At 40.3% G+C, this 19,216-nt stretch overlaps 2 protein-coding genes across 2 annotated transcripts in view; one reads left to right on the forward strand and one right to left on the reverse strand.

The window, feature by feature from the left end:
• Positions 1 to 4,351, reverse strand: part of LOC131950428 (monocarboxylate transporter 14-like) — a 49,037-nt gene extending 44,686 nt beyond the window's left edge. The window contains exons 1-2 of the mRNA XM_059312565.1: positions 4,229 to 4,351; positions 3,579 to 3,755 (exon numbers count right to left, since the gene is read on the reverse strand). The gene's annotated coding sequence lies outside the window, so the exon portion shown is untranslated. The remainder of the gene's footprint in view (positions 1 to 3,578; positions 3,756 to 4,228) is intronic.
• LOC131950429 (methanethiol oxidase) lies at positions 2,023 to 19,216 on the forward strand. The gene is made up of 11 exons (XM_059312570.1): positions 2,023 to 2,133; positions 13,035 to 13,240; positions 13,556 to 13,738; positions 14,774 to 14,897; positions 15,241 to 15,417; positions 15,788 to 15,969; positions 16,365 to 16,443; positions 17,389 to 17,510; positions 17,718 to 17,783; positions 18,094 to 18,239; positions 18,562 to 19,216. The coding sequence occupies exons 1-11, from the start codon at positions 2,130 to 2,132 to the stop codon at positions 18,722 to 18,724; spliced, it is 1,452 nt and encodes a 483-aa protein (XP_059168553.1). The 5' UTR covers positions 2,023 to 2,129; the 3' UTR covers positions 18,725 to 19,216.

The following is a 19,216-nucleotide window of genomic DNA, read 5'->3' on the forward strand; positions in this document are numbered from 1 at the left end:
ATAGCTGGAAGGATGGTAGAGGCCAGTAGAGTTAGGAGCTGGAAGGATGGTAGAGGCCAGTAGAGTTAATAGCTGGAAGGATGGTAGAGGCCAGTAGAGTTAGGAGCTGGAAGGATGGTAGAAGCCAGTAGAGTTAGGAGCTGGAAGGATGGTAGAGGCCAGTAGAGTTAGGAGCTGGAAGGATGGTAGTGGCCAGTAGAGTTAATAGCTGGAAGGATGGTAGAAGCCAGTAGAGTTAATAGCTGGAAGGATGGTAGAGGCCAGTAGAGTTAGGAGCTGGAAGGATGGTAGAAGCCAGTAGAGTTAGGAGCTGGAAGGATGGTAGAGGCCAGTAGAGTTAGGAGCTGGAAGGATGGTAGAAGCCAGTAGAGTTAATAGCTGGAAGGATGGTAGAAGCCAGTAGAGTTAATAGCTGGAAGGATGGTAGAGGCCAGTAGAGTTAGGAGCTGGAAGGATGGTAGAAGCCAGTAGAGTTAGGAGCTGGAAGGATGGTAGAGGCCAGTAGAGTTAGGAGCTGGAAGGATGGTAGTGGCCAGTAGAGTTAATAGCTGGAAGGATGGTAGAGGCCAGTAGAGTTAGGAGCTGGAAGGATGGTAGTGGCCAGTAGAGTTAGGAGCTGGAAGGATGGTAGAGGCCAGTAGAGTTAGGAGCTGGAAGGATGGTAGTGGCCAGTAGAGTTAGGAGCTGAAAGGATGGTAGAAGCCAGTAGAGTTAGGAGCTGGAAGGATGGTAGAGGCAAGTAGAGTTAGGAGCTGGAAGGATGGTAGTGGCCAGTAGAGTTAGGAGCTGGAAGGATGGTAGAGGCAAGTAGAGTTAGGAGCTGGAAGGATGGTAGAGGCCAGTAGAGTTAATAGCTGGAAGGATGGTAGAGGCCAGTAGAGTTAGGAGCTGGAAGGATGGTAGAGGCCAGTAGAGTTAGGAGCTGGAAGGATGGTAGAGGCAAGTAGAGTTAGGAGCTGGAAGGATGGTAGTGGCCAGTAGAGTTAGGAGCTGGAAGGATGGTAGAGGCCAGTAGAGTTAGGAGCTGGAAGGATGGTAGAGGCCAGTAGAGTTAGGAGCTGGAAGGATGGTAGAGGCCAGTAGAGTTAGGAGCTGGAAGGATGGTAGTGGCCAGTAGAGTTAGGAGCTGGAAGGATGGTAGTGGCCAGTAGAGTTAGGAGCTGGAAGGATCTTAGATGCCGGTAGAGTTAGGAGCTGGATATTTGAAATAGTGCCTTTAGTAAATAAACTTGTCTAGAATTGAACTTGGAGCTTTTTCAGTTGCAATTTCACTTGGCAGAATCTATCGGGATCCTCACTAAAAGGTAACATCCCCCCATACAAATGTACAAACAGCCTTCCAATTTCTTCTCTATGTTCATCATTTCCCAAAACTTGAGGTATGTTCCCAAAACTTGAGGCATGTTCCCAAACTTAAAATGTTCCCAAAACTTGAGGCATGTTCCCAAAACTTGAGGCATGTTCCCAAAACTTGAGGCATGTTCCCAAACTTAAAATGTTCCCAAAACTTGAGGCATGTTCCCAAAACTTGAGGCATGTTCCCAAAACTTGATTTATCTTCCCAAAGGCCGGTCAACGGTACGAGAAATTTGAGAACCCCTGGTGGGGATTCCCCTTTCAAAGTTCATTTCACATTGCACGCTCTATTTGGGGGGGGGGGGGGGCGCTGACAGTGTTGCATCATCAACACCAAATGAATGTAAACAAATCTTTTTTTTCGTGTGTGTGTGCGCGTGCGTGCATGTTTGTGTGTGTGTTTGTGTTTTTGTTTTTGTTTGTAAGTTCCTAACCGACCTAAAGTGCGCTTGATTGTTTTTAACCTATTTTAAAAATAACCTCACGGATGACTTGTCTTCTATGTTGTTGACAAAATTAAAATCGCCGAACCACAACCCCCCCTCTCCCCCAGAATCACCCCCCCCCCCCCCCCTCCCGTCCCCCTAATCCCCACATGCAAATCAGCCAGTGTCTGTCAAGCAGTGATCTGACTTCAACAATAAACTTTCAAACGAACAGCGCAGTCGGCGCAGTGACATCTGACCTTTGACCCTGCTTATCGCGTCTGTCGGGTCCACGCAGCAGACGACTCAGTTGTTTCATGCACACAGACGGGACGTGTTCTACATACAATGGGTAGGTCACTTTGTTTATCTGTGTGTGTGTTTGTGTGTAAGTGACCAGCGCATTCGGCACAATACTAATACTAGTTATCAAAGTTATTGTCTAAAGCGTTGCTGGAATAATTTGTAAAGAAAAGATAGCCAAGGCTAGCAAGATTGTTTAAAGTTTTAGGTCAGTTAACGTAACATAGCCAGGTCTAGTGTTAGACTGCTTCTGTTTAGTTAGGCATTGTTTAGCTAAGTGAAAGTTGATCTAAAATCTAGTGCTTTGTGTTGAGGCTCATTATAGTAGTTTTTAAAAGTCAAAATTTTTTCAGTTTGTTTGCACTGGTAAGCCTATACTTATTAAAAAACTCGTTTTTATTTTTATTTTTTAAATCGCACACATCTTCACATGGCACCGTGTAAAAAAAAAAACGAACAACAACTAACTTAATCTCCTGCAGATAATTAGTGTTAAAGGTCATGCGTGGTACAGGGGCGATCACTGCGATTTTGTTGACATTTTATGGCGGCTAAAATATATCTGCGTCACGTCACACACTAATTATTCACAATCTAAAACATCACATTATCACAAACTACAACTTTATTCACAATCTAAGTCAGGGCTCCAGAACTAGAGGGAAGGTCAGGGCTCCAGAACTAGAGGGAAGGTCAGGGCGCCAGAACTAGACCATAAACTATCAACAGTGTAATGATGGGAACCATCAAGGGGGTAGCAGGCCGTTATTAGGGTGCACAAAATCCGAATTTTTTTTTTTTTTTTTGCACCTTGATAAGCTAGTAGTTTTGTAAAAAAATAAACAAAATGAAATACAGCATAAGAATGAGTTTTAGAACACGGGAAACTCACATATTATCAGGTTTCTGTGTTTCGTATACATTTGACCGACTTGCCAGATATGAAAGTTATCTTCACAATTTTCGGCGGACGTACGTAAAAGAGAAAAAAATAAAATAAATGACATTAATACGTTTTATTTATAAGTTCAGGTTAGAAGTGAGTTGGCCTAGTTCTGTGTGGATTTTTGTCTCATAATAGACATACGTTGCATTGAAACAGGTTAATTTACTAAATTAGGAAGTAGTTTAATTATATATATATATATATATATATATATATATATATATATATATATATATATATATATATATATATATATATATATATATATATATATATAGCGGGGGGGGGGGGCTGAGTTCGAAAAAAATGTGCGGGGGCGGGGGGCTTTTTTACATTCGCGCCACTATTATTTTGATGGCATTAATTAATGAGTTCACTGTCTTAAGCAGGTATCTGACAAAGTGTTAATACTTTGAACATGTACAACAAATAGTTAAAGCAAAATAAACAGGTCAATACTTATTATTCTAGCTGAGATGGAGGATTACTGCACCACTAACTACACACAAAAACTAATGAGTTTGAGTTAAAAATAACTATTGCCATACCTGGTTCGATCTTGCTCCATCAACACCTGTCAGAAACACGCACAGCATCGTATCTACTGTTGTTTATATCTGTACCTGTTGCATCATATTCAGGGAGGGAGGGGGATTTGTAGTTTCTTTAGTTGCATCATTTTCATGTATAAATATTTTCACCTCTATCTAGTTTCGTCAGAATGTCTGAAGTGATGTAAGCATAATTTAGAGTTGCGCTACTTTAAGGATGTAATATTTAGCTCCCCTGGGGCAATTTAATGACTAAGTGGCAAGGACGGGGGACTTAGGGTGGGGGTGGGGGTGAAAAAGGGATAGTGTCCAGATAAGTCCCGCCAAAAAATTAACCCAAGCTAAAAAGTTAACCCCCACCAAAAGTTAACCCCCACCAAAAGTTAACCCCCACCAAATTAAACCCCCGAAACCCAAAAACATTGTAAATAAACCGGGATGATCTCCCCTAAACTTTTTCAAATATTCTTATACGAAACAACAGGGGGTTGCAACTCGGGCTATAGACATGATTTTAAATCCATTTTAAATACTTAAACTTTTTAAAATAGAATAAAATCTCGTAGAAAAAAGAATTGCACACCAAGTGAACGCCAAATAAAATGTGCATAATAGTGCGGAATATTATTAGTACTTTATAAATTTACATGCGTTTTTTGAGAAATCGGAGCCAGATAGAATGTTGATCCCATCAAGTGTGAGAGGTGACCCGGCACAGTTTGAGAACCTCAGCCATATGATTTCCCTCTCGCCCTGAGCATACCGTGTCGATCAAAACTGCAGATCTGCCAATACAAATGGCGGCTTGAAGGACGGGGAACAGGATACTGCATGGCGGATGTAATGTAGACATGCTTGACTACACACGGCAAAACAAACGTCAAAACACGGCAGTGTGCACGGCCTTGGTGCACTGTCTTGATGCTCTTTCTTGGTGCACGACCTTGGTGCACTGTCTTGATGAACTTTCTTGGGGCACCGTCTCAGTGCACTGTCCTGATGAACTTTCTTGGGGCACCGTCTCAGTGCAAATCCGAATAAAGTACCCTTGCCAAAATTGTTTTCCCAAATGCAGAATTTTTAGAAAGTGACATGTCATTTAGACGGTGTCATCTTAGAAAGTGACATGTCATTTAGACGGTGTCATCTTAGAAAGTGACATGTCATTTAGACGGTGTCATGTTATAAAGTGACATGTCATTTAGACGGTGTCATCTTAGAAAGTGACATGTCATTTAGACGGTGTCATCTTAGAAAGTGACATGTCATTTAGACGGTGTCATCTTAGAAAGTGACATGTCATTTAGACGGTGTCATGTTATAAAGTGACATGTCATTTAGACGGTGTCATCTTAGAAAGTGACATGTCATTTAGACGGTGTCATGTTAGACAGTGTCATCTCGTACCCTGTCATCTCATAAAGTGTCACCTTAATTTATATTGTATCAGGTCCAAACCCATGCTACCTCATCCAAAGCTTTAGCCCCCCACCCCCCCCCCCCCATCCATCTGTCTCAAGTGATAACTATGGCAGCAGTGCCTTCTATACACACATTCTCCCCTATCCCATGTATTGCCTATATCAATAGATACAAAACCAGATGTCATACCCACATAACCCACAAACAGCAGCACCTAAAGAACAAGTGTGTAGATTACCTTCCGTGTTGCGTGAACTTTACACACCCACACACAGCAGCACCTAAAAACAAGTGTGTAGATTACCTTCCGTGTTGCGTGAACTTTACACACCCACACACAGCAGCACCTAAAGAACAAGTGTGTAGATTACCTTCCGTGTTGCGTGAACTTCACATACCCACACTTCTCTACTTGAGATACGAACACATTTTGTACAAGTTTTTATTTCAGCACACGGCCCTTTTGTTGGGAGCCCTTTTGTAGGGAGCCCTTTTGTTGGGAGCCGGGTTTGATAGCCTGCGTTCTACCCACTGATCTCTGACATTTGTGAACTGTGGTAAATGGAAGGCGCGCCGTTTAGTGCTTTAATTACTGGAATGGAACAGTTTGTATGCGTGCGTGTGTGTTTTTGTGTGTAAATATGTGTTTGTCATGCATACGGTGTGTGGTTAAATACAAATTGCACGAAACGTGTGTTTTTATATTTGCTTCGATTTTAATGTAACAGTCTGCTTATATTTGCCTGTTTTTACCACTTGTTAAGATTGCACGTTTGACCACTTCTTTAGATTGTCTGTTTTGACCACTTGTTTTGACCACTTGTTTAAGAGCCAGCCATCTCTAGGACATAATATACCAGTACCTGGAGTCTCTTAACGCTTCTGTTAATTTGTCTGTCATATTAAGATCTCACCATGACAACAGCCGTCAACAGACTTGACATAACATTGAAACCTTAGCATGTTTGACACACTGGTGTATGTGTTATGTAACAGTAGACTTGACATAACATTCAGACATTGTGTGACACTGGTGTATGTGTATGTAACAGCAGACTTGACATAACATTCAGACATTGTGTGACACTGGTGTATGTGTTATGTAACAGCAGACTTGACATAACATTCAGACATTGTGTGACACTGGTGTATGTGTTATGTAACAGCAGACTTGACATAACATTCAGACATTGTGTGACACTGGTGTATGTGTTATGTAACAGCAGACTTGACATAACATTCAGACATTGTGTGACACTGGTGTATGTGTTATGTAACAGCAGACTTGACATAACATTCAGACATTGTGTGACACTGGTGTATGTGTTATGTAACAGCAGACTTGACATAACATTCAGACATTGTGTGACACTGGTGTATGTGTTATGTAACAGCAGACTTGACATAACATTCAGACATTGTGTGACACTGGTGTATGTGTTATGTAACAGCAGACTTGACATAACATTCAGACATTGTGTGACACTGGTGTATGTGTTATGTAACAGCAGACTTGACATAACATTCAGACATTGTGTGACACTGGTGTATGTGTTATGTAACAGCAGACTTGACATAACATTCAGACATTGTGTGACACTGGTGTATGTGTTATGTAACAGCAGACTTGACATAACATTCAGACATTGTGTGACACTGGTGTATGTGTTATGTAACAGCAGACTTGACATAACATTCAGACATTGTGTGACACTGGTGTATGTGTTATGTAACAGCAGACTTGACATAACATTCAGACATTGTGTGACACTGGTGTATGTGTTATGTAACAGCAGACTTGACATAACATTCAGACATTGTGTGACACTGGTGTATGTGTTATGTAACAGCAGACTTGACATAACATTCAGACATTGTGTGACACACTGGTGTATGTGTTATGTAACAGCAGACTTGACATAACATTCAGACATTGTGTGACACACTGGTGTATGTGTTATGTAACAGCAGACTTGACATAACATTGAGACATTGTGTGACACACTGGTGTATGTGTTATGTAACAGCAGACTTGACATAACATTCAGACATTGTGTGACACACTGGTGTATGTGTTATGTAACAGCAGACTTGACATAACATTCAGACATTGTGTGACACACTGGTGTATGTGTTATGTAACAGCAGACTTGACATAACATTCAGACATTGTGTGACACACTGGTGTATGTGTTATGTAACAGCAGACTTGACATAACATTCAGACATTGTGTGACACACTGGTGTATGTGTTATGTAACAGCAGACTTGACATAACATTCAGACATTGTGTGACACACTGGTGTATGTGTTATGTAACAGCAGACTTGACATAACATTCAGACATTGTGTGACACACTGGTGTATGTGTTATGTAACAGCAGACTTGACATAACATTCAGACATTGTGTGACACACTGGTGTATGTGTTATGTAACAGCAGACTTGACATAACATTGAAACCTTAGCATGTTTGTCTAGGCTGTGCACACACCGGTGTATGTGTTATGTAACAGCTCCTCGCCTCCCAAGAACCAAACTGTTCCAACTCCAACTTTCCCCTTTTGTGAGATACACACCATTGTGTTTAAATCCATTAAGACATCGCGCTTAAAAAAAAATCGTGGCGATCTCGTTTACTCAGCTATCACTTTTCACTAAAACATAATACAAAAACCTTCTAGCTTTGTTGTGAATATTTTTCAAAGATGGAGTTAAGACAGCCTCGTTTTGGGGGAGCTATTGATAGATTTGGTATGACAGGTCAGGATAAAAGCAGGTATAGGCCGACTGTTGCAGTACATTTAGTTTTAGTGCCAGTAATAATTAGACCTTGGTAAATTAGACTGTTAAATTAGGTGGTGGTAAATTAGACTGGTAAATTAGATTGTGTTAATTAGATAGTAGTAAATTGTTTGCTTTCTTCATCAAGCATTTACTATAAAAGCACTGACTATATCAAACAATCAAGTATTTATTCATTGCGTGCATTAATTGGCCTATTAATTAAGATCGTTAACCAATTAGTTGGGCGTTGGTATTCGCGTCGAGTGAGTATATGTATGTAAACAACGGCTGAACTGGGTGATTAGTACAACCTTAGACCGCGTGAAACGTGTGCTATAATTAGCCACCAGACAAAACGGAGTTATGGAAATGTGATTATTTGTACTCTAAGACTTTAAGGTCCCAAAATTGTGGATGATTTTTATCTTCATACCATCCCCATCGTAACACATTATCAGGAAAAGCCAGACCCTCCCTCCCCCCTTTCCAACCGTAAGGTGACGTCACACCTCAGTCTACAACCCCACTCGAAATTGCAAATTTATTTTTTTTAAAGATTTCTTTCTAAAATATTATCTTTACTTTATCAGCGGTAAGTATATTAATCAATTCACTTTACAATTTACAACAAAAAAGCCTTTAAAAACACAAAATAGCGGCAACATTTCAGTTTCTAACATTACCTTTTATAATGGGAAAGTGTGTCGTCACACTTTCTGACCCCCTCCCCCCCACGGTCTACCCCCCACCCGTTCTCCTCGTTACACATCGTCGCAATATTCCGACCTCCCTCCTCCTCCCCTCCCAATCAGAGTACGACGTATATGGCATGGACTACCACTATTGGTAAAAGCAAACCAACAATTCATTCAGTCGTCTCCCCGTTTCTTCCCTAGTAACCGCGTCTATGGTTACCATGTTTCAGCCAGTCAGCAGGAGAGAAGGTCACATGACCACAGCTACCAACTGGAACATGGTGGTGGACGTTTCAATACTTTTTTATTTCATACTCGTCGTCCCTTAAGTGCATTGTGTACCAAGACCGGAAGTTAAGTTTTAAAATATAAATCTATTTCAGGAATTTTGATGTAATTATCGTGACCACTACTTTAGTTCCATAAAATACCGCGGATTAATTTTTTTTTTTTACTAAACATCAAAGTATGTCTGTGGAAATCAGTGAGCATATCGGTAACTGTTTTTATCAAATAAAAAAATAAACAAATGAACGTGGGGCCAGTGACGCACATAATGTGTACGGACCTACCGATTAGATGAGGCCTCGCTCGATGATTGGTTCCACGGTCAATGGTGCATGACTGCTCGTGGCTGATTAACACCTTTCTGACCTTCATCTTACTAACCTTCATCTTACTGACCTTCATCTTACTGACCTTCATCTTGCATGACCTTCATCTTGCATGACCTTCATCTTGCTGACCTTCATCTTGCTGACCTTCGTCTTGCTGGCCTTCATCTTGCTGACCTTCATCTTGCTGACCTTCACCTTACTCCTCACGATTGATCGTGTGAGGTACAAACATATTCCGCTGGATCGAACCCACGGTAGACTTTGATTAGTCTAGTCAGTAGCAGCTACTACTTATTACAACAACTAGCATACTTATGGTGCAACAACTAGCATACATATAGTGCAACAAATAGCATACTTATAGTGCTGCGACTAGCATACTTAGAGTGCAACAAATAGCATACTTATAGTGCTGCAACTAGCATACTTATAGTGCAACAAATAGCATACTTATAGTGCAACAACTAGCATACTAACAATGGGGCAAGTGGCGTCCTGTAGTGGTGACAACATTTCGACTCTTGACTCGCAACAGGCTCGTCCTCAATCAAACGGAACTAGCTCTACAAGTAAGAAGTGATTCTCTTTCTATCACAGTTTTAGATCACAGGACAGACACATATCATATGCCAGACACCACATGGCATATGACAGACACCGCATATAGTAAGACAGGTATTTTAGGTGATAGGACGTCTACTTAAAATGTGTCTTTTAAGACGTTTCCCAAACGCTAAGTTGAACCCAATTCTATTCAACGCTGCTGAAAGATTCTAATGAAGACTCTATTGACGTCTCCACAACTCCGACGTGACGCAGACACGACGCCGACGTGACGCCACTACCTACTTCCCTTGTCAACTGTTCATACACGAGGCTTACTTTTCAAATACAATTAATTTTAATTAATTTGACTGGGTTTTTAATTAACTCCTGATAGAGCGTTACTGGCATCCAAAGAACAAAAGGAAGTCAAATAAAGAGATTAATTAATTAGTGGAAACTTAAATTTAATCGAACTCACTGAACGAACATGGTCCAACTTGATAAGGAGAAAAGGCGACTAGATTCTAGAGAAGATCTAGATATTAGTTTGGCTAGAACTAGAAGATCAGACCAGGCTATCTCTTCGGGAGGGGGTGAGAGGGGAACTGCCCCCTCCCCCACCCGGAGCACGTCCATCGCCCTACCCCCCCCCCCCCCCCCCCGGAGTAAAACACTGGATGAAACTGACGTTACATAGCTCGTGGAAGCGTAGATCCTACTGGTAAACCCACAAGAAACGGGGGGGGGGGGGGGTAGAACACTGACACAACTAGACTGGCTAACGCTCTAGCCAGAGACAATCACATATTTTAACCGATGCACCTTGCTGTACTTGGAGCATAGAACACAATACTCCAACTATACTGAATCTGTTGATGTAGGCAAAGAAACGGTTTAGTCCAGGGGTCTGCAACCTGCGGCTCGCGAGCCGCATGCGGCTCTTTTGATATCAAGATGCGGCTCTCCAGCTCCTTGAACCAATACTAATAATCTTAATAAAAAAATAAAATATTTGAAATAAAAAAATGTTAGTGGCTCTTTAAAACCAGGGAAATTTTGAAAATTGTAACTTTTGGCTCTTCCGCTTCAAAAGGTTGCCGACCCCTGGTTTAGTCCCATCTATTCACATTCATCATTTCTCTAACCCAGTTTCTCTAGCTTGTAGTCAGCAAACCACAACATTACATGAAGGGTAAAGGTTGGCTACCATATCGTTGAGGCGTAGAGCTGCAAATAACTGCTACACGAAATGGGGGGGGGGGGGGGGGGGGGCGACACACAACTTTTCTTCTTTGTTCAATTTAGTGTTGAATTCTAATTCAAATAAATAATTAGAATATTGGCATCAAACACAACTTAAACAAGAACATTTTTTCCTCTTGCCCAGATAAATGTGGGTCTAATATAAATAATTATCTCAAATTAAAAATAAATTGTCTAATGATAGGCTTGAGGTTTGCATTTAGTTCAATGGTGCCAATAATCCTTTATCTCCTGCCTGCCACACAAATTAATTCATTAGTCAAATTGTGGGGGAGGCCGCTTATACGAGCAGACTATAGTCTACTTGTAAGACCCAGAGATTCCCACTGGAGGGGGGAGGGGGGGAGCAACACAATAGGCCGTTTGCAGCTGATGAAATTGATAATTGCGCTCTTTTCACTGCGTACAAGAAAGTAGTTTTACAATGGAGGCGAGCGAGTTGACGAGATTCCTTCCATAATGTTGTTGTCATGGAATAAAAACGTGTTTTTTTAGATTTAGACCGTAAAAAAAAATAAAAAATAAAAACTTAAGCCTAAAATTAATTTAGAAATTTTATATTCTTAGAATAAATGCTATAAAAGTTGCAAATCCAGAGAACTTGAAAATAATTTGTTGAGTTTAAGGCTACATTTCTATTTATTTTCATCAAGCCTAAGTTATAACCGGATGTTTCACTTTCGTAAGACAAATATTGATTGGCTGTACAGTAACTTAGTGATCGATAACTATTTGTTTACAAACTTTGCAGATCAAGTTTTTAAATAGCAATGCAAATTTAAAACCCCATGACCTAGTTTTCTATTTTTAGCTTACAATGTGTACAATAAAATCTATGGCAGCCTATCCAATAGCAGGATGCCATGTTTATGTCGCCATTACACGTGAAAACCAAATTGTTTTTGCTTTTTTTTAAATTTTTATTTAGTTACCGAAAATATTATAAACATCAAATACATCCAATCTTTAGTAAAGTCCGAAAAAAACCAGACAGGCAGGATTTTATAACCATATTAATTGTAACTACGCCGTGCCTGATTTTTAAACTAATTTATACACCTCTCAAATACCTTTGAGAGTTTTCTCGCTCGTGTCCATTGGAGAAGAAAGCTTAAACACGTCCATTAAAACTCTACGTGCCCATATAAACTTAAACTTCCATAGCTCAAATAAAAAGTTTAGGAATAGCCTCGAAATGGTGGATACAATATTTTAAAATTTGGTGCCATGATATTAAAATAAATATGGTTATAAAAATCTGACTGTTTGATTTTTACGGACTTTACCTAAGATTGGATGTATTTGATGTTTTAGTATTTCCTGTAACTAAACACATTTTTAAAAAAGGAAAATCAATTTGATTGTTTTTTATCACACAAGATGACAATAATCAAAACTGAAATAATTGGTCATGTGATTTTTTTTTTAAATAATTTTATTCAAACATATCGGCAAAGTTTTGAGTTTACGATTAGTTGTTTTTTTTTTCATAAAGAATATCGATCACAGAGTTTCTGTAGAAACAATCGATGTTTGTTTTACGAAAGTAAAACTTCAGGTCAGAGGCGTAGGGCGGGGGGTGCGGACCGCACCGGGTGACACCATTTAGGAGGGTGACACCAAGGCAAAAAATAGCAAAATATATAGAGAAAAATTTGAGGGGAGGGGGTGCAAATCGAAAGTTTGAGGGGGGGGGGGAGTGCAAATCTAAAGTTTGAGGTGGGTGCAAATGGAAAGTTTGAGGGGGGGGGGTGACACCCGACCTCGCTACGCCAATGCTTCAGATTATAACTTAGGCTTGATGAAAATAAATAAAAATGTTGCCTTAATTAAACTCAAAATTTTTTTTTCAAGTTCTCTGGATTTGCAACTTTTAAAACATTCTAAAAAATATTAAACTTCTGAATTATTTTCAGGCTACGACTTACTCTGATGGCAAAAGCTAAAAAACAAAAATGTCACCAATAATGGTCGAACCCATCACCTCAAACTAGGCTGCTCTGTGGTCTTTGTAATATGTTGTTGAAATGTGGCAAATCTCAGACTATATTTTTTTGCGATCATAAATCAGCCTCCTAATATTTTCCCGCCACTTTTCTTGACTGACGTCTGCTGTGTTTCAGCTGAGCGACTCAGCGCCCTGAAGACCGCCATCAAACCATGCCACAGAGGGGGGCCGGGCTACAAGACCCCTCTGGACGCCATGAAGCACGGACCCAGGGAGAAGCTCGTTTACCTGCCCTGCATCCAGCCGCCACACCTGAAGAAGGTCAAGCCAGATTACCTGGCCACAGTGGACATTGACCCCGAATCACCCACCTTCTGTAAGGTAAATATGACTCCAAACACCACATTGTAAAGGTAGGTATGACCCTATCACACACCTATGTCAGGTAAATATGACCGAGACCTCCACCCAAAACCAGCTGACTCCATCCCCCCCCCCTAGTCCTAAAATGTTGTATAACACTAACCTAAAACCAGCTGACTCCACCTCCCCCCCCCCCCCAGTCCTAAAATGTATAACACTAACCCAAAACCAGCTGACTCCACTCCCCCCCCCTATTCTTGAAATGCCGTATAACACTGACCTAAAACCAGCTGACTCCACCCCTAACGACGCTCTCACCTGTTAAACCACCAGGTGATCCACCGCCTGATGATGCCTTACCTGGAAGACGAACTTCACCATTCAGGCTGGAACACCTGCTCCAGTTGCCATGACGACTGCTCAAAGTCACGTGACAAGCTGGTCTTGCCGGCCCTGAACAGCGACAGGATTTACATCATCGACGTCTCCAACTGTAGAGAGCCCAAGTTCCACAAGGTAGGGGGGGGCTGTAGAAGGGCCAAGTTCCACAAGGTAGGGGGGGGGGGGCTGTAGAGAGCCCAGGTTCCACAAGGTAGGGGGGGGGGGGCTGTAGAGAGCCCAGGTTCCACAAGGTAGGGGGGGGGCTGTAGAGAGCCCAAGTTCCACAAGGTAGGGGGGGGGCTGTAGAGAGGTCAAGTTCCACAAGGTAGGGGGGGGGTGTAGAGAGGCCAAGTTCCACAAGGTAGGGGGGGGGAGAGCCCAGGTTCCACAAGGTAGGGGGGGGGGCTGTAGAGAGCCCAAGTTCCACAAGGTAGGGGGGGGCTGTAGAGGGGCCAAGTTCCACGAGGTAGGGGGGGGCTGTAGAGAGCACAAGGTAGGGGGGGGGGGGGGCTGTAGAGAGCCCAAGTTCCACAAGGTAGGGGGGCTGTAGAGAGGTCAAGTTCCACGAGGTAGGGGGGGGGGCTGTAGAGAGCCCAAGTTCCACAAGGTAGGGGGGGGGGGAACTGGGCCTAGCTATGGAGGAGTGGGGGGGGGGAGTACCCTGGTCCTATCCATGGTGGGTGGGGGTACCCTGGGCTTACTCATGGTGGGTGGGGGTACCCTGTGCTTACTCATGGTGGGTGGGGGTACCCTGGGCTTACTCATGGTGGGTGGGGGCACCCTGGGCCTACTCATGGTGGGTGGGGGTACCCTGGGTCTACTCATTGTGTGTGGGGAGGGTACCCTTGTCCTATTCATGGTGGGGAGGGGTGCTAGTGAGGCGTGTTCTACTTTAAGAATACACTTGTGTGACGCTGTAGGAGATGGAGTGAGGGTTTCGTCTGCTAAAGCTCGCCCAGCTGTCGTGGCTACATGCCTGGAGTGGAAGTGTTGGTGAACTCAGTGATAAACTCTACTGTGTCTACAGTGCTTGATATCCAAGGGGGGGGGTAGTTGACCCAGCTGTCGTGGCTACATGCTGGAAGAGTTGGTGAACTCATTGATAAACTCTACTGTGTCTACAGTCGTTGATATCCCAGGGGGTAGTTGTCCTATATCTTGTGGTTACAGATAGTGGAGCCTGTTGATGTGCACAAGATGACTGGCCTTGGTGCCCCACATACGTCACACTGCCTGGCCAGCGGGGAGATCATGATCAGCTGTATCGGGGACAAAGAGGGAAGTAACTCGAAAAGTAAGCTCAACTCTAAGAGCACGGTTATCTTTCTTTAAACATAGTATTGGTGATCAGTTTCTTATTTCAAGACATTTGTAAAGTAATTTTTTTAAATTCATCAGTTGAAATTTAACTGAATAGTTCTATTTGGTGAAAAGTATATCCAATATATGTAAATACACCTAAAAATCTCAACATTTTAAAAACCTACTACCTGTCACAAATAGTTAAATAATGTTGAAATATTTGTCATCCAATCAAATACAATAATAAATTATGGTTTTGGCTACAAGGTTATGTAGTGCCTGTATGTATATTAGTTTAAAAAAAAACATACAATGTTGCTCAACTAAAACTTTAGGTGGTTTTATCCTGCTTGATGGGGAAGACTTCAGTATAAAAGAGAACTGGGAGAAAAGTCTGATCACCATGGGATATGATTTCTGGTACCAGCCCAGACACAACGTGATGGTCAGCACAGAGTGGGGCGCCCCACGGGCATGGAGGAATGGCTTTAAACCAGAGGAGTATAAATCAGGTGAAGCCCCACCTTTCTCCACACTCATACATATATATATATTTGTATATAAATATATTTGTATATAGGCCTATATTTGTGTATATCTTTTTGTATATATTTATTTGTGTGTATATATATGTGTGTATATATGTCTATATAGGCTATAGGGCTGGTAAGTAGGTCACCAACTAGTTCTATGGCTCATGCAGGTTTTATTTAGCCATATAACTGGTTGGTGACCTACTTACCAGCCCTATATATGTGTATAAATGTGTGTATATGTATGTATACATATATATATATATATATATATATATATATATATATATATATATATATATATATAAAATCTAGTATGAGTTTACTAGTCTTTCTGTCTGTCCACCAGGTCTGTATGGCCACAGCATCCATGTCTGGGACTGGACGACACACAAGAAGCTCCAGACCCTTGACCTAGGGGACGAGGGGGCCATTCCGCTAGAAGTTCGTTTTCTGCATGATCCAGATGCCACCATGGGCTATGTGGGCTGTGCCCTGGGCTCGTCTGTCTTCAGGTTCTTCAAAACTCCTGTAGGTTTTTCTGGTGTTGGGATGTAGGTTTTTCTGGTCTTGGGATGTAGGTTTATCTGGTCTTGGGATGTAGGTTTTTCTGGTCTTGGGATGTAGGTTTTTAGAAGCTAGTGTAGGCTGTAGATGTAGACCTTTGTAGGTTGGTGTATTAGATTTTTGTAAGTCATGAGTATTACATATGATCCATATAACTATTTATAACACTAAATGAATCACTAACCCATATCAATTTAAACAATATTGTTTTAAATCCAACTAAATTATTGAAATTTTACTGGACGTAATACATAATGTATACCTGTCTTTCCAAAGATAATGTTTGGAGTTACTATCAAAGTTTAATAAAACCAAGTTACTGACACAGTTAGCTAAATGTTTTTTTATTGCTCTCCCAGAAAGGAGATTGGGAAGCTGAAAAAGTAATTCAAATTCCTCCAAAAAAAGTGACAGGATGGGCACTTCCTGACATGCCAGGTAAATTGGTTGCCAATATGTGCAAGTTTTACAACAAACTGTAAGTAGAAATAAAAAATAAACACTTTTTAAAAATTGCTGACCTTTACAATAAGTCAATTATAAACAATTAATTATTATTTAAATAATTTTAAACAAATAGTGAAATAATTAGCGCAATTTCCATACAGACAATTGCGATTATTAACTCGTCATTTCTGGATGGATGTGTGTCCCCAGCTTTAAGTCGTATCTCCTCCTCAACGAAGCAATATCGAGGACTAGTTCCAAAGCAAATATGTTAAGCAAGTTCCAAGGATGATTGTGGGCCAAAAAAATTCCCGGAATTCCTTCCTGGATTTCCCGGAAAAGCCAAAAAACCTCGAACAAATGCAGTTTTTGGTCCATATCTCGGCAACCAGACGACTTAGCGACTTGAAACATTTACCAATCGATTCCTGCCATAATTTAGACCTATATTGCCGAAGAAAGTTTTCAAAAATATCCTTTCGTTCTGTCACAAAAAATTAATTAAGAACATTTAAACTGAGCATCGTGTAGGCCTAGGATGATATTTACTACTTTTTTAAACTGAGCATCTTTAGGCCTACTCGTTAAAATAAAACTATTTCCGTTGATATAGGTTAATATAGTTGTCTTTTTTTTACTTATTAATTCAAACGTTATTTTTGTAAAGGAAATTGCGCTTTAATTGTCACTAGACTTTTTATTAACTTGTTTTTTATTTAGTCAGAACAAGACAAAATTCTGTTTTTGTGTTGACTTTAAAAAAAATTGATAAGTAGTTTTTCCCTTCCATAGGTCTAATAACAGATATTGTGATATCATTAGTTTTGTTCCCTTCCATAGGTCTAATAACAGATATTGTGATATCATTAGTTTTGTTCCCTTCCATAGGTCTAATAACAGATATTGTGATATCATTAGTTTTGTTCCCTTCCATAGGTCTTATAACAGATATTGTGATATCGTTGGATGACAGATTTCTGTACTTCAGTAACTGGTTACATGGAGACATGAGACAGTACGATATTACAGACAAAAGGAAGCCAAAGCTGGTTGGACAAGTAAGAAAAATCTGGCCAGTTTTTTTATTTTCAAAAATAATTATTGCCGTTAAAAACTGTCACTGATTTGAAAGATTGGCTGAAATAGATTTTATACACTGTTTGAACATATCTGCAATATAGAGGTCAGGGTTCATGTAGGGTTTTTGAAAACTTTTTAGTTAATAATTTTTTAGTGATTTGAGAATGTTTCTGGCACCATGTCAGGTATTCATTGGTGGAAGCATCCAATCAGACGGTCCAGTCAAGGTCACTAGAGATGAGGAGAGGGATGTAAGTTAAAAAATGTTTCAGTCAACTTAGCCATAATTAGCCAAAAACAAATTTATTTAAAATTATCAAAATCTGCACTATTGTATGGCTTAAAATTAAAACAAGAAAAAATATGGATACAAATACATTTAGAACATTATAAACAAGAAAATAATATAATAATTTTTTTTGTTTATAATTATATTTTTAGAAATATGGGAAAAACAAATAAACTTGAAAGGAATTGATTTCCATTCAATTAACCTTATATCTAGAAGTTAACAGTTAAAAACAGACTGACGCAGTAAAATGTGTTTCAAAACTCTGTTAGTCACAGCCAGACCCAGTCTACATAAATGGAAAGCGCCTGGAGGGGGCGCCACAAATGCTGCAGCTGAGCTTAGATGGCAAACGTATTTATGTGACCAACTCTTTGTTCTCCGCATGGGACCAGCAGTTCTACCCTGAAATCTGCAAGTAAGAACATAGCCGCCAGTTGTGTGACAATTTACCTGCCTAGTATCCACATCAATATAGACCTATTAAATTAAGTTTTATATTACCACCTACTCCCTACAAGTTTTTCTGTTTCTCTTTACTTTACATCACTCCTAATTAATTATTATTTAATTAAAATTTAGTATGTGTTGTGTCTCAATTCTACTTTGAAAATGTGTTACTGTTATTAGTAACATTTTAATTTTTAAATATTTAGCTTTAAAAGCTTTTGTTACCGTTTATAATTAATAAAACTAATTATTCACTTTTAATCAATGCAGTCCCTACTTTCATTTTTCAGGAAAGGTGGATGGATGGTTCAAATTGATGTGGATACTGTGAAAGGGGGCTTAACTCTCAATGACAAATTTCTGGTGGACTTTGGTGATGAGCCCTTTGGACCAGTTATGGGCCATGAAATCAGATACCCTGGTGGTGATTGTACTTCTGACATTTGGATTTAGTATCTCAGTGTTGGGTGGTGATCTGACATTTGGATTTAGTATCTCAGTGTTGGGTGGTGACCTGACATTTGGATTTAGTATCTCAGTGTTGGGTGGTGACTTGACATTTGGATTTAGTATCTCAGTGTTGGGTGGTGACCTGACATTTGGATTTAGTATCTCAGTGTTGGGTGGTGACTTTACATTTGGATTTAGTATCTCAGTGTTGGGTGGTGACTTTACATTTGGATTTAGTATCTCAGTGTTGGGTGGTGACCTAACTTTGGCATTTTAAACCTGGCATTTGAATATTGTTAGCGCAAGGTACTTCTGAGATTCTTGTATCCTAATATGAACATTGTCTACCCACGGTTCCAGTGAGTTTAAAGAAGTACATCCTTGTCACATGCTTATGAAATAATAGGAAGAATCCTCAGGCATAACATGTTAAAAAAATGTGTATACTTTTTCTTTTTATAATGTAATATTGTAATAAAAAATATTATTGATTTA

Source organism: Physella acuta, unplaced genomic scaffold, assembly GCF_028476545.2.
Source record: "Physella acuta isolate Inbredline_101_S28 unplaced genomic scaffold, ASM2847654v3 ptg000761l, whole genome shotgun sequence".
NCBI classification, from domain to species: Eukaryota; Metazoa; Mollusca; class Gastropoda; family Physidae; genus Physella; species Physella acuta.

Excerpts from the sequence above, each read along its gene's own strand:
- LOC131950429 (XM_059312570.1), top strand. Across the intron at positions 13,739-14,773 it reads GAGAGCCCAAGTTCCACAAG|ATAGTGGAGCCTGTTGATGT; the intron begins GTAGGGGGGGGC and ends TTGTGGTTACAG. Across the intron at positions 15,970-16,364 it reads TCAGGTTCTTCAAAACTCCT|AAAGGAGATTGGGAAGCTGA; the intron begins GTAGGTTTTTCT and ends TTGCTCTCCCAG.